Source organism: Seriola dumerili, unplaced genomic scaffold (assembly GCF_002260705.1).
Source record: "Seriola dumerili isolate Sdu_G_001 unplaced genomic scaffold, Sdu_1.0 BDQW01001417.1, whole genome shotgun sequence".
In the NCBI taxonomy this organism is placed as follows: domain Eukaryota; kingdom Metazoa; phylum Chordata; class Actinopteri; order Carangiformes; family Carangidae; genus Seriola; species Seriola dumerili.
Window position 1 is genome coordinate 254218 of NW_019175672.1, and position 27972 is coordinate 282189.

Consider the following 27972-nt stretch of genomic DNA (forward strand, 5'->3'; position numbering starts at 1 on the left):
TTTCTTCATACAGCCGTCAATAAATAATAACAATAATTAATTTGTCATAACTTGATAATAAAAGCATGTCTTTTGGCAGCTGCATCCTGACTCCTCATCACACACTGTTTATCTCAACAATCCCTCAGGTCCATTTCATCCTCCATAAACATAAAGTGCACTTTGTGTTTAAACACACGTGGCTGTTGCCTGTTACAAAACATTTTACGGTAAAGCAACTAAATAAAATAAAAAAAGCGGTGAGCTGCAGGTGAACTCTGCTTCACCTCTTCCACACTTGGTAAAATGAAGTCTTTACTGCCACCTCATGGCAGAAGTGGTCATGTGCTCCCACAATGTACAAGCAGGTCGGAGAGCAGCAGAGAAAACACTTGCAGACAGACAGTGGATGTTCTCAATACAAACTGGGTGAATGTTATGTTATTATGAAGATTAAAATAAGGCTGCACCATATGCAAAAACAACAAAAAAAAAATCATACTGCGATTATTTTGGCAGATACTGTGATTTCAGTTGCGTTTCATTTTCACTGAAATAACATTTAAAAATGATGATGTGATTTTTGTGGACGAACGTGTTTCCGTCTGGAGAATATGATGTGTAGGTCCGGGCGTCTCCATAGCAACACAACGCTTGTGGTGCTAACGACGCACAGCAATGTTGTGACTCATTTTACCTTTTACAAAATAAACTGCGGCTCATGTGATTTGTTTATTGCACTTGGCCACATTGGGATTTTGATTATATTTCGATTCATTGTGCAGCCCTCGATTTAAAACTAAAAGCCACTGAGTGAAGTCAGACGTATTTACTGCAGGATCTGATATTTCACTATTTGAGTTCTTATTTAAAAGGACTTATGTTGGTGGTTGAATTTCTTAATCTGAGTGTGAATGTGAAACTCTTCCATTTCTTACTGTAGTGTTGTGTTTTGGGTGAGTGAGTTCACTTTCCAACGCTCTTTAGATGAAGTTGACATTTTGGAGATACAAGGTTTTTGAACGGACAAACCAAATGCCAGCACTCAGAGATAGATCATCTCGTTTCTTGTGGGGCACGACGGGCTGCAGATGAAACACGTTCAGATGGACCCGTGTTCACGATTTGAATCTGTGAACGCAGCTACTCTCTACTACAGATACAAGGTTTTTACCTGACATGAGCAAAACTGTTCTCACAACTGCAATTTTAACTCCTGTGAAGTCCGAGGATCTCTTGGCAAAGAGATGTTTCCTGAATGTTAAAACATTCAGACATTAAAAACAGAATCTCTGACCTCTTTAGTGAGACTCTGTGAAACTGCGACATTTATCAAGACGAAGCAGAAAATCTGCATCAGTGAGAAAAGAGACCGAGCTCCTTTCTACCACCGTTAGCTGTCAGCTAACACATGAGCAAGGCACCGAACCTCGTGCTAGACCCTTCCAGAGGTTTCCTGCAGTGGCTGAGTGAATGTGAAAGGAGGGTGATGTTGAGAAGATAAATTAAGACTGGATAAATAATGAAGTTTAAGCAAAAAAAAAAAAAATCAAGTAATGACCTGCAGCTGGACTCTGACACCACGCTGTACCAACTTCAAGTTCATGAATGAAAGGTGGAGTTGTGTTTGAGGTAGAGCGTGGCGGGACACTGACCAGAGTCAGGGAAGAGACTCTCCTGAGCTCACAGACGGACGTGGACTGACTGATTAAAGCTTCCTCAGGTAAACTCAGCACTGGCAGCGCAGAACTGCTTCGAATCCAGAGGCTTATGAGTTCGATTCCCTTTGATTCCGGGCGCAGGAGGCATCCTTAACTCTGAATCTCCTCCACGACTCTGAAACTTTTCACCGACTCACCTCAAGTAAGAGTTTCCCTTTCAGTCCTTTGAAAAACCAGCTCCTCAGCTCACAGGAAGAAGTTGATTTTGGCAGGGACCGCCTTGCAGCCGGTGGTGGAGAAGTACTGTCCCTGGACGGGAGTGTAGATCATGTCGCCCCCTACTGCGTCCACCACGTCGGTGCGGCCGCAGCTGCCCTGCTGGCAGAGCTGCGAGAGGACGCAGCGCTCGACGTGGCGCCGGCTCAGCGGCAGGAAGGGAACGAAGCGGGTGACGAGCTTCTGCTGGATGACGCTGGACTGGAAGAAGCCGCCTGGAGAGAGAGAGAGAGAGACACTCACTTCAGTCCTTCATCTAACAATAACGTATCAGTGAGCGAGCCCGTCTGCAGCAGTACACGGACTAATTAACGTGTTTGATCAACTGAACAAAGACAAGTCGCTGTTTCATCTGTGGCCAACGTTTAGCTCGTTATTGAGCACGGCTGCAGGAGACTGAGGAGGAGTCAGCTCCAAACATCATGGTATACTCAGCACTGAATATGGATGTGAATGTTCTGTTCGATCTTTGTTTTTAATTAAATATAAACTCATTACATTTAGTATTATTAATCTGAACCCTTTCACACCTATTCTACTTCAAGCTGTTTATTTTGTTCGCTCCAGAATTTAAAGCCATTCAGTTCATAATTACACAAGACGAAGAAAAGCAGCAAATGTTTCATACTTCAGATTAAAATATTAAATAAATATAATATAAAACACATGTAAATAACAGAGCTCTAAAAAGGACAATCCTGATACAGAAATCACTTAGATAATTCTCATAAAGTCATGGCCCATATTAGTTTTTACCTCTAATGAATTCGTCATAAATACACAAATTTCTTCAAATAGCTTTTGCAAATTTAGGAGGAAGAAGAGCGAGCTTTGTGCACACCGAGCGACTCACTTGTGTCGTTGTTGTAAGCCGTCTGTGCAACGGCTTCCTGCAGGTCGGCCAACTTGATCTCCTCTCTGTCGCGTCCAGCCTGCCGGTTCTCCAGAGCCAGTCTGTTAATCACCTCCTCTCCTGTGGTGCTGCAGGAGACACACTTCCATCATTACAACATCAGTCTAAAAATAGTGATCTGTTCAGAACAATGCTGTTGATGTTTGGCTCTAAAGAATATTAATTGAGTATATGTGAGAAAATAAAGCAATTCTGAAGTTTCTGGAGTAACAGTCATGTCATGTTGTTATTTACACTCTCCTCTGTCTTCCAGAGATGAAGATGGATGGTACTGTAAGTTTTGGCTCCAACTGCAGCTACACAACAGTTTCTGTCCCGCTGACACGCCCCCCAGTGTTTGTGCGTATATCTGTGTCTGTGTGTACCTGATGAAGATGTAGATGGCCTTGCGGTAGTTGGTGCGAAACACAACGTGGGAAGGACCCAGGAAAGGTTCCAGGACATCGATGAGGCCTGAAGGCATCTTCTCCATCTCGTCAAAGATGAAGACGGAGCGAGCGCACTCCGTCAGGTTCCCCTGCACCCAGCTCTTCAGCTCCTCCTGCAAACCACACGAGGGAACTTAAGTCGAGACAAGGTTATTTTCTCTATCCTGCCCAATGTGGTTTCTGCAAGTTCAACATTTAATAAATCTGAATGAATCATACTTTTAAGCATCTCCCAACTCATTCTGCCTGCTCTTCATCTCTGATTTCAGATGGAGCTGTTTGTCACAAACCTGTAACTACTCCTCACTTCTGCAAGAGGTGATTAAATAAAAACCTAACGGCACTGTGCCACAGTGACCCCGGACTTACCCTGTACTCATCGACCCGTTGAGGTAAGGGGAAGTGCAGCGTGGGAACAAACTGGTGGACGTATGGGCTGCTCATGGCTGAGCCGTACAGGTGATTTCCCAGCATGGAGCTGACCAGCGTCTTTCCTGTCCCCGAGGAGCCATGGAAGGACAGCACCAGGGGGCGATCAGGGCTTTTATTCTGAAGGAACCTTGCCACCTCCTCTGACACGATGTCCTGGGCCAGATGTTGTCCATAGAGATTCTTGTAGAGGTCCCACTCCAGGTCTGGTCATGGGGAAATAAAGACCACCACCAAAAACATAATGTATCACAGCTTGTGCCCATTTTAGTAAGAAGTAAGAAGGCAGACAAACAAAATCCCTTATGCACAGGAAAACAAACCACTACCCCCAGATTCCCTCAGTCAAAACAAAGCTGTTCCTAAAATGATTCCCAGGCCACAAACTACTGAACTCAAGTTAGAAGAATTTGGTGATTTCAGACTAAACCTGAAAATCCAAAGAGAGTGGTAATTCACCAAATATTTCAAACTTAACTTGAGTTTGAGCTGATGCTGATCTGAGTTCAGATCTTAGGCTTTTGGATTTTGAGCACTGTTTTTGTCTGTCTGTCTCAGTGCGATACAAGATGGTTGAAGTACCTTTAGTAACTGAATTCAAGGGACCCTTACAAAAAAACATTTATGTTATGCATCAGGCTTCCATGGTATCACAGCGTGAAGGTATGCAAGGGAATTTAACACGACTGTGGTGCTCAACACGCTCCACCAGAGGTCAGTCATGATACAGGACATCCAATGACACAGGTGAAGCACAGGTGAGCCAGTACTTTCTAAGGGTGTAATTAAGATAAATTAATCAGTGTTTTTAATATATATATATTTTGGCCTAACTTATTCAGACAAAACTGCCTTCATTTTATGTCAAATTATTTCTATTCAATTTGCTCTTTTTTCTATGTGGAGGATAGCAACAGGCCTGCTACTCAGATGAAAAATACCTTGAACTGAACATGATAAAATCTTGCCCATAAAAGTGTGTGTGATCCATTAACCTATTTTTATTTCATGCAGGGAATATTACATAAAATTCTGAAAAAAATTAGATTAAATATAAGTTTCAAGTATTCCCTAATTAATGGAAATGGAAAATGAAACTTAAGTGAACAACAGAGAAGACAACAGAAGGATTATTTAGAGATAGAAGTGACTGATTGTCTGGTCATTCAGCCTGTTAATCATATTTAACTTTACTGTTATAGTATAACATATGTCAGAAGCACTAAATCCCAGCAAGACCTGTCCAGGAGGTTGGTATTAGACAGCATCAAAACAAGCCTGCGATGCGTTCACGATCCTAAGATAAAATCGTGTGGTTTTAGTTTTTTTGGCTCCAGTCTGTCTGTCTGGACTTTTGCAAAAGCAGATTCGTGGCTTTTTAATTTCACTGACAAAAAAAACTGTGTATGAGGAAATATCCTCCACAGTTTAGAGCTTGTAACTTGCAAAACAGCGACAGGTTCCTGTGTTTTGCTAGCTAGCATAACGGCCTGCTAGCAAAACAGTGACTAACAGTAACAGTAACAGTCTTAACTAACTCTTCATGAACACTGTTCACTAAAAATGTCAGTTAGATAACCTTTTCTGCACAAGAACAAAACATATGAAATAAGTTTACGTTTACTGGGCAAAATATACTTGTATCTTTCCTGCCCGGCGAGCTGGCTAACAAGAAGTCAGTTAATGTTAGCTAGCCACGACAGACATTTATCTTCTTACCTCTGATATTCGGCTTGAAGTCACACTCACAGCTCTCCGATATGGTGCAGTAAAGTTTCTGGAAAACGCCGCAGACCGGGTTATAAAGGGATAAAAGCAGCACACACAGGACGGCCAACATTTTGGCTGCCGACTGGCAGACAGGAGAACCGACTGGACCTTCTCCTAACGAAGACCGGCCGGTTTGTAGTTTTTCTACTTCCATAAGGGAGCCCAGAAACACGTAACGAGGTGACGGTTAGGACTACATTTCCTAGAAAGCATGGCGTCTGGCGTGAGACGTGACGTATAGGACACGTTGGAGGATCACAGTCCAGATAAGACAGCTGTTAGAAGCTGGAACAACACTACAGCTTCAAAAAATTAGTTGATTCATTGATTTTTCAACGGCTAAATAAATCGTTAATATCTCGATAACTGATTAATTGTGTTTTACTGGAGCGTAATGAATTCACTTGAGAAAAAAATTCTAAAAAACAAAATTCTTTTAAAGAAAACCTCTGAGATAATCATGTTGTTAATTCAGAAAAACAGAGCAGCAGCAGGAATCTTTTTTTATTTTTTATTTTTTTTAAGAAAACTTTTCTCTAAAATTTCAACAAAGTAATGTCAGTAATTCTGAAAAACAGCAGGAATTTTATTCATTTATTTTTTAAGAAAAATTTCCCCAAAAAATTAACAAGATAATCATCTCAGAATTACAGAGCAGATTTTTTTTTTCTTTTCAAATGTGAATATTCGTCTCATTAAGAACTACAAGAAGCACTTGATCGCAGTGATTCCCAATATCTTTGTTGATGCCATTTTCATGTGCTGTAATATTTAAAAGAATAGGTTACATCTAACATCAAAAGCAAAGTGTCTGCTCTATTTCAAAGAGAATAGTGGACGCTGATTACTTTCGTCACTTTCAACTTATTTCAGATAAAATTGTGGTTTTTCCTCATTTAAGTGGAAGGATACCAAGAATTTTGCCACACCTGTATATGTAGATATATTTTTTAAAACTTATTTACTTCTTGGGACATCAAGAGAAACACTTTAGGATTCATTAAGAGAGAGGAAGTCTTTAGTCTTTGGAGTAACCCGAGTTTGGAAAGGTTGTTGTGTTTAACTTCCTGCTCTGGCACAGATTCATTTGTGATCACACCATGTTACACCAAAACACGTCAGAGAGCGCCAAATTTACGCCAAATTTCTTCAGGTAAGTGTGAGAAATGTGTTTGTGTTTCACACCATGCAGCGTGAGTCAGATCTCATTTCAAATACACGTTCGCTTTAGTGGAGGCAGAGAAATGAGCATCAGACCTGTAAGTGACAGATGTGTATGACAGAATCCAATAAATAAACCACAGTGAGGTACACACCTTTATTTACATTTCACATTTCAGATAAATATTAGGCATTAATACTACGAACGGTAATAGAAATGTTGTGTACCTGTGCTGTGCTTGTGTGGTCTGGGTCACTTCACTCACTTCCTTTCATTTCATAATAAGAGATACAGAGTGTGTGATAATGGAAACAAGTAACCAGTCTCCTCATCCCAGATTGCATTAAATATTCTCTTCCATTTAGAAAATCCTAATGATTAACACATTACAATAAACATAATACAAAACATGTCATTATAGAAATCTAAGTTGTAGATATAATGTTATTCTGTTATTGGGTTGTGCAATATGACATACAGTTGGTGCACTTGTAGATTTAGGGAAGGTCCAGCCTTCAGGCAGACATAAAAACATGAGGCTCCACCTCATCTCAGTAACGATTTCATGAGAGCAGGCCTCAGGCGTTTTGTGACAGAAAAGGTTTTGTTTTTTTTCTGCAGAACAGAAACATCGAACCACAACGACCCCCGGCCCAGTACCGCTGATATCTCATGTTCACATTATAGATAAAGTCCTCCGGCAACACACCTAAACATATTAAATAAAGGATGCTGGCACAAGTGGATGAAACATTAAAGTTCAGAATGTATTTAGTGGTAAGTGAGAGAGTGATGAGGACAACTCCTCCAGAAACTCCTGATTCCACTTGTTCGACAGCTCGGACTTTGACAGGGAGTTGTAAAATTTAAGCTTCGCTCTTCCTTGAGTCAGATCAGTTGAGGCTCAGTTTCAAAGGTGCTGAAACAATCCTCCTACGAGAATTTAACCGTAAGCCGACTTCATCCTGCTGAAGTGCTTCTGTTCAGGAGTCTGAATCCCAACAAGCTCCAGAGAAGCAGGTGAAATGTTTCAAGTATCTGTCTCTTACATTTGGGCAAATCTTGACTGACAAAGGTGACGTACTGTCTTGAGTCTGCTTTAGCCTCCCTGTTCGGAGCCTTCCCTCCAGCCGCTCTTGAGCAAGGCATCCTCCAAGCTGCTAGTGGGAGCCGCTCAGTGTCCAACAGACTGTCCCATGTAGGAACGAGAACACGACCGGGCACTCATCCAGCGTAAACAGTCAATATAAACAGGTCTGGGCTCAGCGCGACCTGACAGGCGGCTCCAGCTTGTTGGACAAGGCGGTAAGCACCTGGTCAAACTTGGCATATCGCAGGGCCTGGTTCTCCGTGGCTCCCCTGCTCCCCCACAGCAGCCTCATCTGGAAGTCGGTCAGGAAGAGCTCCAGGACCTCGGCCTGCTCCTGGAAACCTGCAACGTCACCACCACAGCGTCTTATCAGGGCAATCAGATTAATATTGATCAACAAAACACTAGAGCGCTGAGTTTGTTTCTTACCCTGCAGTTTGCTCTCGGCATTGGACCGGTAGATGCCGCCCAGCTGTGCGATGGTCCTCGCCGCTCCCAGGTGGAACATGACCACGTCCACACCGACTTCCACCGTCTCCCAGGGCTCCGTCCCCTCACCCACCGCCACACTCTTCTCCAGCAGAGACAGGAGGGGGAGGACGTGGGGGAAGGTGGTGTTGGACAGCGGACAGCTTTCTGGAGGACAGACACACAGACAGTCAGCGTCTCTGTGAAAAGACAGGTGTGCTTTACAAAATGACCGACAGGAGTCACTGTACGACCACGTCTGCAGTGTTTGTCTCGTGGTGTGACGTGTTGAAGGACTTCTACCTCTCCCGTCGTTCAGGCTCTTCATGAACGGCCTCAGACTCTTCTCGTAGAGAATAGCGCCCTCTGTGTGCCGCTGCCGTAACGCCATCCACGTCTGCTCCAGACGGGACACCTGACACACAGAGAGACAGAAAGTAAAGAGACAAGAAAGGTCCAGAAAGAGACAAGAAACGTCCAGAAAGAGACATCAGTGTAGCATCTGTGTGATGATGTTGTGTGATGGTCACCTGCGGCAGCTCTAAGGCTCTCATGACGGCAGCGAAGCCGAACATGTTGCCCATGGTGCTCTTGAGCTCGGCAGCGATCTGGATGATTTTATGAAGCAGACCGGCTCGCTCCTCGTTCGTCCCCGTGCAGCCCAACACGTCCACGGCCAGCATGATCGCCATGGTCTGGAACCTGCGGGGGACACGGACCTTCAACTTATAACTTCAGCTCGCATCACACCCAGATCAGACTGATGAGGTCGTCTGCTCATCATTCAGGAAGTGTTCCTCACCTCTCCAGCAGGTCCAGTCTCAGCTGTTGGCCGTGTGGCAGCGTGAGCAGCTCCATCCCAGAGCTGACTCCCATCATCCTTTGCATCTCCGGCGTCACCTCCAGAATTCTGGCCATCTGGGAAACACGGACACATGACTGTAAATCAAATATCGACTCTCCTTCTGAGGTGTTAAAGTGAAAGAAACTGAAGAGGGAAACCAAGGAATCAAATCCTTTGCAGTATCAATAGTTTGCTAATAAAAAAAGATATTGATTAGAGCAGCCTCTGACAGCACCTTGCAGTCAGCCTTGGTGATGTGTTTGGCCGCCGTCCTGGGGTCGATCTCGGCCAGCAGCTCCTTCACCCTCCGCAGAACGCCGACCTCCAGAGGTTTATTCTCCTTGGGCATCAGCGGCGACTGGTACCCGCTCGGTTTGAAAGAAGAAACCGTCTCCACCACCGGCGAGAAGTTCGCGTTCCCGTCCTCCACCCTCAGCGGGTCGAGGCCCGCCGACCCCTCCTCCACCCGCAGCCTCTCCACGTAGCTCTGAGGGCCGGGGTACAGCTCCGTGTAGCAGCTCCCATCTGTGTCGGAGAAGGGGGAGTCCTGGTTCGGATGAGGCTGGGGTCTGTCGTCACGCTCTCTGTGAAGGGTGCTGTTCGGGGAGGTCGGGGGTTGGGCGGTATCCGAGCACCTTGGGAGGGACGGCGATGGAGCCACGCTGACTGCCCTGCTACTGCAAGGGCTTCTGGACTGTGGGGCTGGAGACGGAGGAAGAGACGGGAGAGAAGGATATTTATGAACTCTAGTAACAACTTTTCAAGAAATTCTGTTAAAAATGGACGGGAATATTTCTTCCACAGTCTCATTGTCTTTAGCAAACAAACAGGAGGAAATATTGCATTTGTAGGGGACTATTTTCAGTGGCGGATTAATGTACATTTGGTGCTTTAGCGAGTATTTAGGGCAACATGAGTTTGATTGTTTTTAAAGCTGCATTAGGAAACTTCAGACATCGGTAATGTGGTAACTTGGGTTAAAGTTGTGTCACTGAATCAACAACAGCCTCAACACGACTGAGACACTTTCTAAGACAAAACAATGAGACAAAGAAAAGAAAAATACATTTGTTTAGGATTTTAATCTTAAACTGATACCACTCTACAACGCTGGCTGAGAAAACAAAGAAAGCTCAGTAACTAATGAGACATGAGGCGTAATCAATAAACGAGTTATAAATTAGTCACAAATCCATTATGAGGGTCGTCTTACAGTTTTTCTCAGTCGCTTTGGTACATTTCTCGAATCATCCTCGACATTTGCAAAACAGTAAGTGAATTTCTCAAAACAATTCGTACAGATAGAAAACACCATGGATTACCTGCAACAGCCAGTCTCTTGCTCAAAATCCTTAGTTCATCTCTCAAAAGTAAATATCTGTGTCAATGAACATGTCAGTGCCATCAGACTGACAAGTCCTTGTGTTATTGTGCACGGATAAGAGTCGAATTGCTTAGTCGTGTTGTCAATATAACAGTGTACTCTGGAGGGATGTTCTGATGTAAACTATGGCTAAAGTTTTGATGACAATTATTGTAAATTGTAAGTTACACCTTAGTGTATGTGGGAGATTGATTGCAAGAGACTGGACAAGATTCACATTTACGCTTTTACTGTTTGTACTGTAATTTGTTGACATGTCATTGCGATACAGAAAAGAAAAAGACAGCACTGCATAGCACAAAGAAAAAAACAAAAAAACAAAAGTAGAAATGTGAACATAAGACAATCTCCTTAGGGAAAACTGTACATGCAGTGCTGTAGGAATTACAGTGCAGTCTTCCTACACCTCCTGACGTTCCTGTCTGTTGGGCCACGAATTCTCATCCACATCACAACGAATATCTTCTCTTGCGATGCAGCGTGGAAAGAATCTTTTAGAGTGTCTTATCCAGCCTCTGCAGGCATCTGCTGTGATGTCATCACACGCTGTATCCATGGCAGCCAGAGGGGTCATCTGTGTATGTGGCTGGCNGCAGTGTGTTGAGCTCTCAGGGCCCAAGTAGGAATCACTGGAGCCACTGTGATGAACAGTGTATGGCCTATCACATTTTAGAAAATTAAAGAAAATTCCTTCACTGACTAAGAGCTCTGATTCAAAGTCAGAGTACTTCATATAGATCAACACATTTTTTTAGTAATGATCCAAGGTTTTGTATATGAAACCAAGCCCTGATTCTGGTCTCACCTCTGGATCTCTGTTACTTCACAGTGAAGCAGACAAACTGAACTATCCTCCAGATGTTTTGTGACAGTTAACGGAGGAGTGAGATGCAGTGACTCTTTCTGCTCACTAGTCTCAGGATTAGCTGCAGGTGAAGCAAACAGCAGGTATGTAACCCTTGGCACACTTTATACTTCCTGAATGAATGTGCCTGTGTCAGTGTTACCTGGGTTTGCTCGGAGCAGCGCTGCAGAAAATTAACTTTCTTCCACATGCTCCACATGCCTTTCCTCACTGTGGGCACCACTTATAACAGATGACACTGCTACACAAGAACCAGAATGACAATGTCTACACACTGTGTGGTAGACATGTATATATATACATATATACATATATGTATATATATGTTTTTTACTTTTTTTTTGCTGTAATCTATTTTTTAAATCAAATAAAACTTTTTTAGTTCTTTAATTTCTTTTAGTATTTGTCACAATTTTCTTTTTTATCTGTAAAATTGCATATTTTTTATTGCTGCTTCCGTGTTTTTTTTTTTTTTATTGTTTTAATCCTGTGTATATAAAGACCACTGCTCACCAAAATAAAAGCACATTGGATGTGCTGGAGCTTAGATTAACGTAATAAAAATAAAAACAATGAGCATCCGTACGCTGAAATCAGAGACCTTCAACAACCTTTAAACCTTTCTGTGTAAAACAGTGTGATATCACAGCAGCTACTTCACCTAAAAATCATTCACTTAAAGTGAAATGTGATTAAAACATGAGTAAATCAAAGAAAAGAAATATCTCCTCTCTCAATAATTTGCCTTTGCTCCACATTTACCTGCAGCTGCTGCTTGATCTTATCTCAGTACTACATCTAAAGTTCAGGTTCAGCGTTCAACACGTGAGTCTCTGAGTCTCCCCGAGTTGCCCTTGTGTAACTGAACTGCTGCTGCTGCTGCTGCTGCATACCACACACACACACACTCACACACACACTCTGAACTTTGGTCTTATTACCTGTCAATCTGCTGGCAGGGTGGGAGGCTGCGGAACAACAAGCTCATGTTGAAATGTGAAATGCCCTGAGACGCCAGGTGACGCTCCCAGTGAATGTTCATCATCAAACCATCAAGAGTGTCTAGAAGCTCCTCAAGCTCCGCGCCTGTTAACAGGTATGTTAATCTGAAGCTGATGTTTCTTGGTCTGGAGTATCACTGTGATGTTTACGTGCATGAATGGGGTGTTCGGCTAAACCCTGAGTACTTGCAGATGGGGGTTAGAGTATCAAGGTCCGTCAGAGGCAGATGGCGACGAGCTCAACAACAGTTCTGCACTTTATGAACGCACGGAACAACCTCGCTACAAACCTAAAGCTCAGTTTATAAACTGTGAGAAGAAAATCCCAAGTGTAGAAGTTTGGATGCGCAGACTCGGGACACCTAATGAGATTCAAAACCAAGACCTTAAAGCAAGAACACTGAGGAAACGTTTCTGATGTAGAAATGTAGGAATGTCCCACTTTTATCTCTTTATTCAGAGAGAAAATACACAGGTAATCTTGGATATTTAATGCATTTAATTTAGATTATTATAGATATTATAATTTGTTTTAAAAAAGCATTACCATTTGAACGTAAACTGTAGTTTAAAAAACTTTTACTTGCATAGAAATCATTTAGGCAAAAATATGCTTTTTATTTCAAATGTGCCAAAATGTTTTATTTAAGAGTTTCAAATCATTTTTGAAGCATTTGTAGCTGATTATCTCTCATTATCTTTGTGAAGATAAAGCTGAACATTTTACTGACGACTCTGGTTCTAATTCTTCTTCAGCAGGATTTTGTAAAAAAGCTCCTTCAAACTTCAAAGGCAGCTGCTGTTAAATCCCCTTCACAGTCCGACACCACTATCATTACCGTGTGCCATGAACACAAAGCTGTGAAACCTGAGACAGGGGAACATCTACTTAATGCAAACAGCTTTTCTAAACCTCTGGGGACTTAGTGGCAGGAATTCCCACAATGTGTAGTTATGCAATCAGGAAACTGTAACCGAGCTGAGGGGAAATCTGGGGAGTTATGCAAGTATTGGAGCAGTGTGCCCTCAGTTTGCTGACAGAATAATGAAAACCCTTTGTAGAAAGACTTGTTGTAGTGTGCATCAGGTTTGTTTTGACTGCACTTGAATGAACCTTCTATTAAGGACAGATCTAACTTTCTCTTGTCGGACTCTCTCTTTCAGAGATGTACCGAACTGCCTTGGTAGCGCTCGCAGTGCTGCTCTGCTCTGCGCCCCCGGTGAATGGAGGGAAGGTCTTGGTGTTCCCTGTAGATGGGAGCCACTGGGTCAACATGAAAGTCATCATCGAGGAGCTCCACTCCAGAGGCCACGAGATCACAGTGCTGCGGCCGTCAGACACCTGGTACATCAAGCCAGAGTCGCCTCACTACAAGTCCATCACCATAAACTCCTCAGCTGGTTTCGATGAGAAACGCTTCGGGTCATTTGTCACCACGATGCTGAACTTGCGACGGGAAGGCGCGTCACTCTGGACGCGGATGTCTCTGGAGTACGAACTGATCACCCAGTTCTATCAAATGCATAAGAAGGTGCTTGAGATGGTGGGGGACATATTTGACAATCCCGAATTGATGCAGAGCCTCCACGATGCCAAGTATGATTTGGTTCTGACAGATCCAGCGATCGGTGGAGGGGTTCTTCTGGCTCACCGTCTGGCTCTTCCACTTGTCTTTAATGTGAGGTGGACTATTCAGGGTGAGGGGCATCAAGCGATTGCACCATCCCCCCTCTCCTATGTCCCCTTACCAGGGATAGAGCTGACTGACAAGATGACATTTACCCAGCGGCTCAAGAACTTCCTTTACTACTTCTTTACATGTTTTCAAATTTGGTACGTCACAGACTCGAACTACAAACCTTTCGTCCATCGTTACTTCGGCAGCGACGTACATTACATGGAGCTGTTCCAGGCGGCAGACATCTGGCTGATGAGGAACGATTTTACCTTTGAGTTCCCGCGACCGACGATGCCAAACGTCGTCTACATGTCAGGATTTCAGTGCAAACCCTCCAAGACCCTGTCCAAAGAACTGGAGGATTTCGTGCAGAGCTCTGGGGAACATGGCGTCGTTGTTATGACGCTGGGAACCCTGGTGGCAAAACTTCCGGAGGACGTCGCCGAGGACATCGCAGCTGGTTTCGCCCAACTTCCTCAGAAGGTGATCTGGAGGTACCAAGGCAAAAGGCCGTCCACCCTCGGCAACAACACTTTACTCCTGGACTGGCTGCCTCAAAACGACCTCCTGGGTCACCCCAAGACCCGAGTGTTTGTGGCCCACGGAGGCACCAATGGAATGCAGGAGGCCATCTACCACGGCGTCCCCCTGGTCGGCCTGCCCCTCATGTTCGACCAGCATGACAACTTCTTCAGGATGAAAGCAAGAGGCGTGGCCAAAGTCCTGGACATCGCAACCCTGAACAAAGACAACTTCCTGGAGGCGCTGGAGGAGGTGCTCTATGAGCCGAGCTACAGGGAGAAGATGACGACGCTGTCCAACCTCCACAGAGACCAGCCCATGAAACCATTGGATCGCGCCATTTTCTGGATCGAGTTCGTCATGAGGCACAAGGGCGCTCCGCACCTCAGGACAGAGTCTTATAGGATGTCCAGTATCCAGTACTACTCGATCGACGTGGTGGCATTCCTGCTGGCTGTTAGTTTGCTAGTATTTATTGTTTTTATCTCCGCAACAAAGTTTTTGTGGCGCAGAGTGTTTTCTAGAAGCAAAGTCAAGAAAGAATGACGAAGGTGCCGCGAGATTGTTTGTGTAACATCACACGAGTAAACTGTTGTATTCTGTATTTTGTGTCAGTCTTTCACTGGTGTCCTAACGTGCGTAGTGTAGCTGAAGTGTGTAGCGTGTAGCTGAACGTAAACACAAACCTCATAAGGTCTCGTGAGCCGTCGTGTTTCTGTTTGTTATCTCAAAAATCTGATCTGAGCCAAGTAATCAGTTTTTAGGGATTATGTTTTTATTTTGAAGGATTTTTAATATTTTTCTTAGTCTCATAAACTAAATGCACTTGAAGATAAATGGAATAAAATAACTGGCACATGTATCCTGTGATTGTCTATTACTAAGGTTGGGCAGTAATTGAATATTGTTGATCGTCTTAATAATAATAAAAAGTTTTTTCTTCATAACAGTGGAACTCATTTCTTTACAAACTGTGATTATTTTATATGTACTTTTGTATAAATTTCAAAGATCTGAGGAATTTATCATTATTATTATTATCATTATTATTATTATTATTATGTGCCACTAATCTTCAAATAAATAGTAAATCAGAATCACCGCCTCGTGGTCGTTTCCTCGAGGAAATATGGTCAAAACCTTCCTTTCCTGTGCTACAGCAGAACATTATGATGTCACAGTGAAGTTAACCTTTGACCCTTTGGATATAAAATGTCATCACTTCATTTTTATCCTCATTGACATTTGAGTTAAAATGTGTCATAATTAGTTTATGAATTCTTGCATTATGGCTACAAATGTGTTTTGGGAGGTCACCGCGACCTTGACGTCTGACCTCTGACCACCAAAAAATAATCAGCTCATCCTTGAGTCTAAGCGAATGTTTGTGCCAAATTAGAAGAAGTTCCCTGGCGGCATTACTGAGATATCTTTGTATACAGCCTCTCTTATAATTTGTAATCTTATTTCAGCTTTTTCTTATTTTAGCTTTTTCTTATCTTAGCTTTTTCTTATTTTTGATAGGTGATTAAAACTAATATTTCATTAAGGTGCTGAGTCTAACTCTACATGTTTACTGCACATCAAAAACAGTTTGTGTAAATGTTTAATAATGGGAATCATCTCGGTTTAAAAAATAAATAAATAAATGGCGACATATTAAATTACTCTATTATTCAGTTCCTTGAAAAAGAGCCGCAGAAGGACGGAAGCTTATCGGTGTCTTCTTACACTCGTTAAACAGCTGAATTAATTTCCATGAGTTTTATTGTAATCAGATCAGCACTCGAAGGACAAGTTTTATTTAAGGTCGACAGCTGCTGTTTATTTCTCACATTCACTGTTTTACATCACAGTAGACTGACGTGTTAGTATGTTGAGATATTATGTGCTATGATATAATTATCTTAGTTGTTTCGAAAGTATAATTCAGAACAATTACTTATATATAGATTTAAATATCATTACTTTACAGACAATGGCTGGTAGAGGAGTCTAGAGACTTCTCTCTCTCTCTCTCTCTATATATATATATATATATATATATGTCCCTATATTAAAAGGGATGTTGCCATATCTGTCACCTATAAAGGGATAAATTATTATTACATACATACATCCTCTGGATATATGAACATCTATATCTACAGATATTAAAAATATCTATGATTAATTTTTATATGTTAATGATATATGTATTTAATTTATATATGAAAGTTAATTAAAACAACATACATATAAAATTCTATATGATTAGTGTATATATCAACATATACTGAGGCTTTATGGTATATTATTAAATTATATAGGCCTATATATATATATATATGTATATGAACATATATATGAATGAATATATATTAATCAAATGTAAAATTGACAGTGAATCCATCAGTAACAGTCTCCGTCACTGGGATTTTAAATGACACAGAGCAGCTGTATAACTATAATAAACCACTTTGAAGTGTGATAAAGACTCGATGAGGTAGAGTGTGTGCGGTGTGAGAGCACATCTGTCTAATGGACACACGGGAGAAAGACTTTAGTTCTGTGTTGAACTCACTGTTGTTGCTGTATGGGGTCGAGAGCGATGCTTCTCCAGCAGTCAGCAGCGTCTGCTCGTCCTGTCCTCTGCTCACGTCTGCCTCCCGGTGGTGGAGAGAGGAAGGACTGCGTGGAGATAAAAGAGAGTGAGAGAGACGGCAGAGAGTTTGTCAGAAAAAATAAGGAACTTGAAGACGTCAGTGTCATTTTCTTTAACCATTTCACAGACTAAACAGTCAATCAATTAATCAACAAACACTTGACAGACTGATAGATAATGAACATAATGATCATGCTGCCTGAAACCTCCTGAACATGTTTCCTCTGTTTGCAGTGACTTTACTAATAAAAAATAAAACATCAAACAAATATCAATCAATACATTAGTCGTTAGAAATCTCCTGTGACTCCGTGCTACGCTAAGTTTGTTCTCCTCTGATAATGGAAGTGAAGTAAGGTCCCACCTCCTCGGACAGACCCTCTCCTCTCCGCTCCTCAGGCCTCGGGGGCAGGGCGGCGCGCCGACGGCGGTGCAGAAGGCCGTCTCCAGGTAGGTGAGCGGCAGCGTCCTGTTCACCGGCCGGTGAATCTGAGCTCCGCTCCACCGGCTCAGAGCCGCCCGGCCGCCCACGTAGAAGTGAACGAGGGCCGGGATGGAGTCGAAGGCCTCGCCCTCCAGGCTGTACTGGACCCGGGTGTACGTCTCGCCGGACTGGACCGCCGTCTTCCTGATGAGGAAGTGGAGCGTCTCCTGCTCCCAGTGGGCCGTGAGGACGAAGTCGCCCGGACTGGACTGAGAGTCTCTGATGAGGAAGTCGCCGTGGTTCAACACCAGGCTCTCTGACACCTGAGGAGACGTGTTCATGGAAACCGTTACCATTTAATAAAACAACACAAACACAGAAACTATTATTAAAGCAGAACATTCTCACAAGGTTTTACATCTAGACAGACAGACAGACAGACAGACAGACAGACAGGGGAAATTCATGAGGCTGCCGATCATCTAGGTTCTTCTCGTTACTGCTACTAAAGTCACATGGAAGAAATTCAAACGATAAACTTTCCTCTTCAGATTCAGTATTCTGCCTCTTTCCTGTCACAAAGGAGCTGATGCATTTTTCAAAATAAAGCAGACAGCCAATATTAGTGTCAGCCTCCAGCCTGAGCTCAGAGACTGTGAGATCAGTCCAGGTCCAGAAGAACCAGGACTGCGTGTGTGTTTATGTTCATGTCAGTGATTAAAGCACAATTACATAATAAATCTGGATTTAATGAACAATATTTTGCCTTTAAAGCTGATAGTTGAACACAGCTCCCTCTTGTGGTTGAACTCCTGTATTACCCTGATTTCTGAGATTTAAAAAACAAAAACAAAAAATTCAGACATGTTATTTTAATGTAAAACTCAATCTGAATTAAAAGCGGTTTGTCCTGAATAAAACTAGTTTCTAACAGCTGCTTTTATTTTGGATCCAGTCGTTAAAAAACCTGCTGTCACTAAAAGCAACATTTAAATCATTTAAGTCGTAAACGACCTGAATAGCAACAATATAATTCAGCTGTAAAAACTTAAACTCAACTCTGTGTGTGTGTGTGTGTGTGTGTGTGTGTGTGAGGCGGACCTCCCAGGGGATTTGTCCGTGGTACCAGGCGTGGCTCTTCAGGTTGGTGCCGCTCAGCTTCAGCTCCTCCTCCAGCTGCTTCCTCTGCTGCTCCGACGGCGGCTCCAACCAGAACTTCTCTTTGGAGAACTTAAAGGACATCACAGGCGCACAATCAGACACACAAATCCAACAAACACACACACACACACACACACACAAAAACAACAACAACAACAAAACAAGTTCAGAGCATCATGGCTGGCTCTGGGTTCATCTCTCTCCACCTTCCTCTCATCTGGATCAACAAACCAGACTCTTGTGTTTCCTCTCAGGGAACAAGCATTGTGGGTAAATCTAGTCAAACTGCAGCTCTGTGTGTGTGTGTGTGTGTGTGAGTGTGTGTGTGTGTGTGTGTGTGTGTTAATAGATGGCAGAGGGGGGATGAGGAGGGAGGGAGGGAGACGGAGGACGGACAGTTCTGGCATTCCCACACTGGCATCCACACTTGGCGGCACCAGGGGCCCGAGACCCAGACCCATGCTGGAGTCTTGGCCTCGTCGCCGCGGCAACGCCATTGTGCGACGGGGGTCATCACTCAGCAGAGCTTTGTCTGTCGCGTCTTTATATAAACAACAAAAACAACAAAAAAAAAAAGCTACTGTATATCAAGAGTTTACACCGAGGACAGGCTGGGAACACACACACACACACACACACACACACACACCTCACTTACTGTTATGTAGGTGCCCTCCTGCTTTGACAGAATGGTTTGTCCCACTCAACTGTTAATCGAGGGCTTGGCAGCGGGCCAGGTCCACTTCCAAAACGAAACAGGAGGGTGTGTGTGTGTGTGTGTGTGTGTGTGTGTGTGTGTGTGTGTAGGTCTGTCATAGGCTGTTTTTGGGGACAAATTGGGGACAGCTTGTCCAGTTGAGGATAAAAGCTTTGTCCCCAATTGGAAAATAGATGCATTTAAGGTCAGTGATTAGTGTCAGGGTCTCCAGGAAATGAATGTAAGTCAATGTAATGTCCCCAAAAGTGACCTATGATATCAAGTGTGTGTGTGTGTGTGTGTGTGTGTGTGTGTGTTGGGGGGGGGGGGGGGGGGGGGCCCTAATGAATGGCTTTAATTTCATTAGCATTATCATTCATTGCCAGCTTGTCCCATTCAGACAAGTGTGTTTGTCAAGTATCCAATTATAAGTCAATGAACTGGAAATTCTCTCGCCTCCCTCCACCTTTTCCAGGCAGAGCTGCCGGGCCGAATCGAGGCCGCTGCGGTCGCCATTGGTAACCATGGCGGCTTCAAAGTATTTCCACGGCAGAGGGCCACATTCCCAGAGTCCTCTCTGTCGGCCGGTCTGATTGAATTAGAACCTGAGTGCCGTGTGTAGAGGATCAGAGCGGCGCACAGAAACAAGCTCCCAGTGAACCCTCTCTGAAACCGGGGCCGCCGCCGGGAACAGAGAGCGTGTTGTTGGACAAAGTGAAGCGAGAGCGTTGGGTGAAAATAGGTTTGAGGCCGTGTTAAGAACGAGCTTACCTTCACATACTCTCCGCTGCTGTCTGTCAAGTCATGGCGGCTGAAACACACAAGAAACACAAGCGTGAGAAGTTTCACATTAAAGCGTTACACAGCTAAATGCATGTATCCTCTTAATGCTAATGCATTTTGTGTACAACACAAACTGACAAAACAGGAAGGTGTGGACACAAATTAAAACAAACATAAACACGTGAAAGATGAATAAAAACTACACGTCTTGTTAGCTAGCGTGTATTGTATGTATTTGGCCTCATGTGTGATGCAGCAGCTCTGGTGTTTGTTTATGTGACAGAGATAATAATTACGTTTATCCAATGCATAACCATGATGCAGGTAGTGTCTGAAACGTGTCCCTGGCGAGTCTTCTATGGAGCGAACACTTTATGTTGGGTGAGCTAAATGCTAACGTCAGCATGCTAACACGATGATTGGTATTTTCTTTAGTATTTCTGTTGATATATCTCATTGAATAAGTGAAAGATTTGACCTCCTGGTGGCAGTAGAGGGCATTTGACCAAATGATAGAAATCCATCTGATAGATGTTAAGAACGTGGACCAGAGTGAACTGAACCCTACCATCCCCTAGAGCCGCTAGCATGCATGGCTAAAGAAACGTGTGAACTGCTCTGTTATTGGTTCCCACGACTCGTTCTTGTAACATTTCCATCTGCAATTACAACTAAAACCGTAGAACTTGTTCTGTTGCTGTGAATCCAGTCTGTTGGAGAAGCTGTGCTCTTTGTTCTGGCTGCAGATGTTTCGTCATGTTTCAGGATTTCATCAGGTTATTGTTTCAGATTTGTATTTTAATGGGTTCAGACAGCTCTTGGGTTGTTTTCAAGTTGTTGTGTAAGGTGTTCCTTGTATGAATTTTTTTTTTCGCAATAAAAACCTTTTCCTCTTTCATTCGGATTTTTGACATGTTTTATGTTGTGTAACTTTGGTTGTGTCAGTCAGAACATACAGAAACTAATTATTGGTATCATTACACTCCATATATGTTGAGCTGTGTGTTTGCCTGTGGACAAATTTCACACTTTGTAATTACTAAAAGACAGAAGTTAATTAAAATTCATTCATTGAATGTGTGCACTGTGTGTTTTTTACCAATAATTAGAAGTTGATCGTTCTCTCCAGGGAGCTTCATTGTAAATCATTAAGAAGGTTTAGGGTCAATAAAACAGGAAGCTCTACACTACACCTCAGACACATTAGTCGCTCAGTCTGCTTCATCAGTACTGTGTGGGTGTAGTTTGGCCAGATCTGACTGACAGTGGCATCTCCATGATAACATGAGCAAAACAACCCAACACTGATTTTTATTGAGGTTGGTGGGTGGAAATGTTTGATTTTTTTTCTCCTATACTGACCTTAAATGTTCTGAAAATACAACAAAAATGTCGTCTGAATAAAATCCTGTTTAAAATTGTCAAAATTTATGATTGAAATGAGGATGTGTGTGATCAATCAATGATCTTTCTTATTAACTTCGGGTAAATACAAAAGTTTTAATTTCACGTTAATGCAACTTAAAAGTTTTAGTTTCTATCTTCAGACACTTCAGACACTTATAAACAAGTGTTTTTGATCTGAAATCTTTTGACTGATGAGTTGAATGTGTTTATTACTGTGTGTCACATTAGCAGACCTCCCACCCTCCAGTGACCCCTCAGATTTTAATTTGAACGATACTAATTTATGTTAAAGCTCCATATTTTCTTCTTCTTCTGTGTTTTATTTTAAGTGTTGCTCCATCAGAAGATATAAAAACCATCTCAGTGTAGTTTTACATCTCCTCTCTCAGGCTTCTCTCTGAAGCTCTAGTAACAACAGGTCTGTGAGCCAATCAGAAGAGAGGAGGCTCTGAGCCTCTCTTCTGATTGGCTGACTGTTTTCTGAGTGATCCAATAAAAATAAAGCAGATTTCAGGTAGAAACACTCAGAGAAACCAAATCCTGCAAGGTTTGGATGGTGGGTCCAGGTGGGCGGGGCTTGGTGACTGCTTTGTTGTGACATCACAAAGTTCCAGAAGTCCTGACGGCTGGTTTTAAGGCTCAGTTTCTGAATACAGGCTGTGTGCATTTCTCTGTGGACTGAGGCTTTGATACTTTCACAGTATTAATATAGAAGCTAGACCTGATCTATAATCACACTACACATGGTGAGAGACCTTTACACTGGAGGAGCTTTACATTAAGTTATGATTAAAAACAATGCTAATCACAATATAGGTTAGTATCGAGGTCAATCACTGCCTCATTACACTCTCAAGTCTTTGAACTCCTCAGTTACCGTAAAGCAACATCTGTATGTAACATCTGTCAGCCTGACTCAATATCTTCAGTTTATTGAACTCGTTCTCTCAAGTTCAGTTAACGAAACTCAGCTGCTGCTTTAACATTTTTAAAACTCATAGAACGACTTTGAACTTTGAACTCATTATTCAACCTGAGGTCAGTTCACCCACACGTTTAAAGCAGCAGGGGGCCACGCCTGAAATTATTTATAGTGGAAGTGCTTGAGTGTTGTTAACATGAATACCCAGCCCTGGACACTGCAGTAGCAGTAGGAGTAGCAGTAGTAGTAGTAGTTGTATAGCAGTAGTAGTAGTTGTAGTAGCAGTAGTAGTTGTATAGTAGTAGTTGTAGTAGCAGTAGCAGTAGTAGTTGTAGTAGCAGTAGTAGTTGTATAGCAGTAGTAGTAGTTGTAGTAGTTGTAGTAGTTGTAGTAGCAGTAGTAGTAGTTGTAGTAGCAGTAGTAGTTGTATAGCAGCAGGAGTAGTTGTAGTAGCAGTAGCAGTAGTAGTTGTAGTAGCAGTAGCAGTAGTAGTTGTAGTAGCAGTAGCAGTAGTAGTTGTAGTAGCAGTAGCAGTAGTAGTTGTAGTAGCAGTAGCAGTAGTAGTTGTAGTAGCAGTAGCAGTAGTAGTTGTAGTAGCAGTAGCAGTAGTAGTTGTAGTAGCAGTAGCAGTAGTAGTTGTAGTAGCAGTAGCAGTAGTAGTTGTAGTAGCAGTAGCAGTAGTACTTGTATAGCAGTAGCAGTAGTAGTTGTATAGCAGTTGTACAGTGTCTCCTGTCTGTCTGTCCGTCCTCTTGCACAACTCTCTGACAGCAGCAGTGTGTTAATGTGACACCACCCAGCAACAGCTTGCAACACAACAAACTTCTCCAGGGAGGATGAGGAATATTTCTGCTGCTGTGTGAAACCTCATATCTGCTAATAGCCTGTTTTTCAGCACTGAATCAGAGGAAACTTCCTCTCCGTCGGACCCCGATGTCCATACAGAAATCACAGCAGCTGGCGTCTCACCAAGTCTGAAGGCTCGGGGAGGCCCAGCGGCACACGGACGACCGCTGAGACTTTTCAACTGACGTTAGAAAAAGGGAAAAACAGCCGAGGCGCAGTTTCATGGTTTCTCCCTGACAGCACGGATGTGTCGTGTCAGTGAAACTACACGATGGGAGTGTGAAACCTTTTTTTTTTCCCCCGGTCACTCTGCTCTTCCTCAACATGCTGCATATTTCCATGAGTAACGTCAAGGGAGGTGACCTTTTGTTCCCAAACACAAACTCTGAGAGCAGACAGCACACATACACACACACACACACACACACACACACACACACAGACAGATGTGAACACACAAGTAAAACATACCACATGAGAAGCTCCCGTCAGTCAAGAGCCACGTTCACAGATGTCGACTGCTCTGGAGCTCATCGAGCGACACCACAAAAACTGTTGTTTTAATGAATGTTTGAATGATTCTGTGATGGAGGTAGACGCTGGGTCACTCTCTGTGAGTGCGTGTATTTGACTGTATCCTGACATAATAACAACTTTTGTTTTCCTGAGACGACGAAAATAATTAATTTCAACAGCAAAAGGAAAACAGATCATGAAAACGATGAGATATTTATGAAAGAACTTGTTCACGATCGTGAAGCATTTTATCATCTGATCTTCATTATAAAACATGCACAGATACATAAATGTCATAAAATCTAATCTCTCTTTTATTACTAATTTGACTGTCAGCCATAAAAAAATGAATCCAGGTACAGATAACACTAGTTGTCATAACACTGAATTAAATCCTTTCATACTGTACAGTAATCTTTTTGCTGGTGGGTCTTTCCAGAGGAACATTTTGCCAAATTGCTGACATTATACTAACGGCTAACGTCACACTATAGCTGCGTCCTTCAGAGGTTGCATTTGAGGATCGAATACGAAGGCTCCTTCAAGCGCAGTTGAGAAACGCGGTCTTCGAAAGTTCGAACGGGTGGATCCGTCGTGGCCCAACCTATCCCAAGATTCGTTGTGTGCCGGTAATGGAAGTAACATGGCGGCAAACAACACTGACAGACAGCCTGAGGATTACACTGATAAATGTAAGTATTAGCTTTCAGCTCAGTTTAAAACCACAAGCCTTAAAAACCTCAAGTTTTCATGATAAAAAGTTATGTGCTGTCAAGGTTGCTAGGCGACAGAGAGGGCGGTCACAGCCGGGGACGCAACGCTGAAATCCTCCGCAGACCAGGTGTCTCGTTTCGGTTTGGCCACGAAACCACGAAAGATGCGACCCCTGAAATGAGGCACAGCTTATTTACCCAGAAATCAACTCTTCGCCAGCGCTCCAAAACAGGTAGATGCAACTTCCTGTGTAAGCCACTGTTTAAGAGCAACTGCCATTTTATTTTTTTTATTACGTTACATTTTGGTTTTCCAGCACTCAGCAGGTGTCAGCAGGTCGTGACCTCACAGCACAACACACCAGGCCACAGAAAACATCTTATCATGATGTCGGAGGCTGTGCCCCCAGTGCATTCTGGGACAGGCTCAGAGAGAGACCGCAGGACTGTTGTATCAGACTACATCAGTTTGATCTACATGTCCCTAATAAACTGATCATTGAGTGTATATTAGTAATTAATCATTATTATTATTATTAATTATTATCACCAAATCAGATGTTTTACCCCTCCCCCTTTTAAACTGTAACGCAGTAACAGGTTTACTCAGATATTTTATTTTATCGGTTAATAAAACGATACCGATGATTGGAAAATGCTGAATATTACCACCGATAATCGACCAGACTGATAATCGGTCGACCCCCCGCCATGAACACACAGGTGTGGGGAGTTACTCTGGCTGGAAATGATGTGAGGTCACCGAGGTCAGCACATCAGCCGGGATGATAAGGATGGAAGTTTTCTTTCCTGAGTGGGATGTCAATCAATCGACACGGAGCCTGACTGAGAGAAGCCGAGTCAAAACAAGAGAAACACCTGGGAGATTCCAGGAACTTTCCGTGTTGTTGTTTACTGTTGATTTTTGTTCTCAGTTTCAGGATGTATAACGGTGGATTTCACAGAGACTCTCACACTGAACCACAGCTGAGGCAGGTTCGTCCACTGCTCATTAACACGGTCCACAGAAACTCTGCGAGGGGAAACTCCCTGCACCTCGGGGCTGCGTTCACCAAACCAGCATCAAATTTTACAGCATTTCCTGCTCCTGACACACACACACACACATACACACACACACACACACACACACACACACACACACTAGTTCCCATGATAACCCATAACAAATGTGACATGGGGCGCCACAAATAGTAGAAGCCGTTTACAACAGAGACAAACACAAAGTGGAAAAAGTAGTTTAACATGTTTAAAACGAAGGTGAAAGTCGACCTCAGTTTCTGCTCTGACTGAACTGAGATCAGTGGTTTTTATTCTCCTCTCGATCCCCTTCGCTCTGACTCCTCACAACAAAGACTGCATTTCTGCCTGAGAAAAGAAACCTCCGTCATCATCTGGGTCTTCATGCTTTGATTAATCGCTGATTTGTTAGAAATAAAGAAGAACCATCTTGTTGGACCTGGACTTGCAGCGAGACCACGTGTTTAAATTTGGTTTTCAGACCTGAACTGTTTTAGTTTATAGGGTTAGGTTTAGGTCTGACATTATTCCCTGAAATTAACATATTCAAGTGTTTGTTTGTTTGTTTTTTTAATCTTTATCTTATTTTATCTTATGATCAAACCAGCAGATTTCGGAGAAGCTGGATCCTGTGACATTTTTGTGGCATTTTTCCTTAAAATAATGACTTTCCTGTTAATTCCTGCCCCGGGGAATCAACAGCGGTCGATCGTAAACCAGCCTTTTTAATCAACTTCCAACAATCTGATACAATAAGGTCACAAAACGATTGAAAAAAGATCCCACATCAAACAGCTTCCTCACACCTGACGGTAATAGGTCAAAGGTCACGGTCAGGTGCGCTTCAGGTCAAGCAGGATGAAGTGAAACAGGCAGCTGCATCTCTGCCAAAAAAAAAAAAAAAACCTTATCACTATTCTGACTGAAGCCAGAGCAGGATCAAATTCCTCCTCTTATGTAACATACAGTCCGGTCCAGATCCCACACACACACACACACACACACACACACACACACACACACACACACACACTACTGACCAGCCTGGTAACCCACTGACTTCAAAGTTGTTGTAAATGTTTTACTGGTCAGGAGCTTTTCATGTTTTGCAGCATCAGACGAACATGAACCATGTGTCTGACACTGGCACCTCCGAGCGAAGTTCAAACACTGACACTGTCCCCCTGAAATTTCGCGGTCCTGCAGCCAGTGACACAGGTGACTCATGACGCTGACATGTTGTCTCGGAGTTTAACACGAACACACACTGACTCCATGTTTCCTCACCTCCTGTCTCCCTCTCCGCCTCCTCCTCCTCCTGCTCCGGAGCGGACCGACCGACACTTCCCGTCCCCAACTTCACACATCATGTCCCGCACAGTCCGTCACACACCGCCGCTGAGTGTCCACCGGCTGACTGAGCTGAACCGCAGCAGCAGCGAGCAGACGGGGACACACTGCGCATGTCCGCCACTACAACTGCTGTTTCCCGATAATGTATTCTAATCACGATTTATTTAATAAACCCGAACCCTTAATTATAACATTCTTATACTATCACGAGTTTTTCTTCTAATATAACAACTTTATAATCAAAAAATTAGGCTTTTTTACGTTCTTTTTTGTTTTTTTTTTACGTTTACGTTTAAGTTTTTCGTAAAACAGCAATTCATTCACACAATTACATTTTTTTGATAATTATGCTAATTACAAACAGCAGTGGTATTACACAGTAAAACATGAATAATTAAATATAAGATATAATTAATAATGATAATAATAATAATAATTATAAAAATGATAAAATATAATAATGTGACTTTAATTGTATTTTTTATGTAAAATCTTAAAAAAATCTGTAAAATTTTAATCATTTTCTTTAAGCGAATCTATTAATGATAAGTTACAGTGTGCATTAGTGCTAGGTTTATTATTTATTTAAAAAACGTAATTGTACCTAATTGTTTTTTATTGTGTAGCCTATTGTTTTATCTTAATTGGTGACATTAGCTGTAAAACTAGCCATAGAAATATGGTCTAAGATTTTTTTAAATATAATTCAATATCTTTAATATTAAAAATACTTTTTAAAGTCTTTTTTTCACTTTAAAAAAAATTAAGCAGTGCATAACTTTAATGTGGTACCAAGTTGGCAAGTTTTGTTTTGTTTTGTTTTTATTGTACTGCAGAAATCTACTTTATTATGTTTTGTGGCCGTCAAAACACAATCTCACCACAGTGACAGAGTATTAACAAATAAAGCGTGACACTCAATATTAATGCATTGTATATTACTCTGACCTACAGTTCACATAACCAGTTGAAAACCACAACAGGTTATTTTAGG

General features: G+C 42.6%; 3 protein-coding genes across 4 annotated transcripts; 1 reads left to right on the forward strand and 2 right to left on the reverse strand.

Annotated features, from left to right (window-relative positions):
* Positions 1-520: 520 nt before the first annotated feature.
* tor2a (torsin family 2 member A) lies at positions 521-5573 on the reverse strand. The gene is made up of 5 exons (XM_022768091.1): positions 5406-5573; positions 3627-3892; positions 3195-3370; positions 2770-2897; positions 521-2131 (listed from the first exon to the last, which is right to left on the reverse strand). Exons 1-5 carry the CDS (start codon positions 5524-5526, stop codon positions 1887-1889), a joined length of 936 nt encoding a protein of 311 aa, XP_022623812.1. The 5' UTR covers positions 5527-5573; the 3' UTR covers positions 521-1886.
* A 1196-nt stretch (positions 5574-6769) lies between these two features.
* LOC111238534 (SH2 domain-containing protein 3C-like) lies at positions 6770-27046 on the reverse strand. Its single transcript, XM_022768100.1, has 11 exons — positions 26913-27046; positions 20169-20208; positions 18641-18769; positions 17480-17862; positions 17035-17141; positions 9256-9722; positions 8979-9094; positions 8707-8878; positions 8480-8591; positions 8138-8344; positions 6770-8050 (listed from the first exon to the last, which is right to left on the reverse strand). The coding sequence occupies exons 1-11, from the start codon at positions 26993-26995 to the stop codon at positions 7881-7883; spliced, it is 1986 nt and encodes a 661-aa protein (XP_022623821.1). The 5' UTR covers positions 26996-27046; the 3' UTR covers positions 6770-7880.
* LOC111238535 (UDP-glucuronosyltransferase 2B15-like) lies at positions 12283-15356 on the forward strand. 2 transcript variants are annotated; one of them, XM_022768101.1, is made up of 2 exons: positions 12283-12365; positions 13435-15356. In XM_022768101.1, exon 2 carries the CDS (start codon positions 13437-13439, stop codon positions 15015-15017), a length of 1581 nt encoding a protein of 526 aa, XP_022623822.1. In that variant the 5' UTR covers positions 12283-12365; positions 13435-13436; the 3' UTR covers positions 15018-15356. The 2 variants fall into 2 exon arrangements, with proteins under 2 accessions (XP_022623822.1, XP_022623824.1); XM_022768103.1 differs by lacking the exon at positions 12283-12365 and having other exon boundaries at positions 14028-14062; positions 14147-15356.
* Positions 27047-27972: the final 926 nt, after the last annotated feature.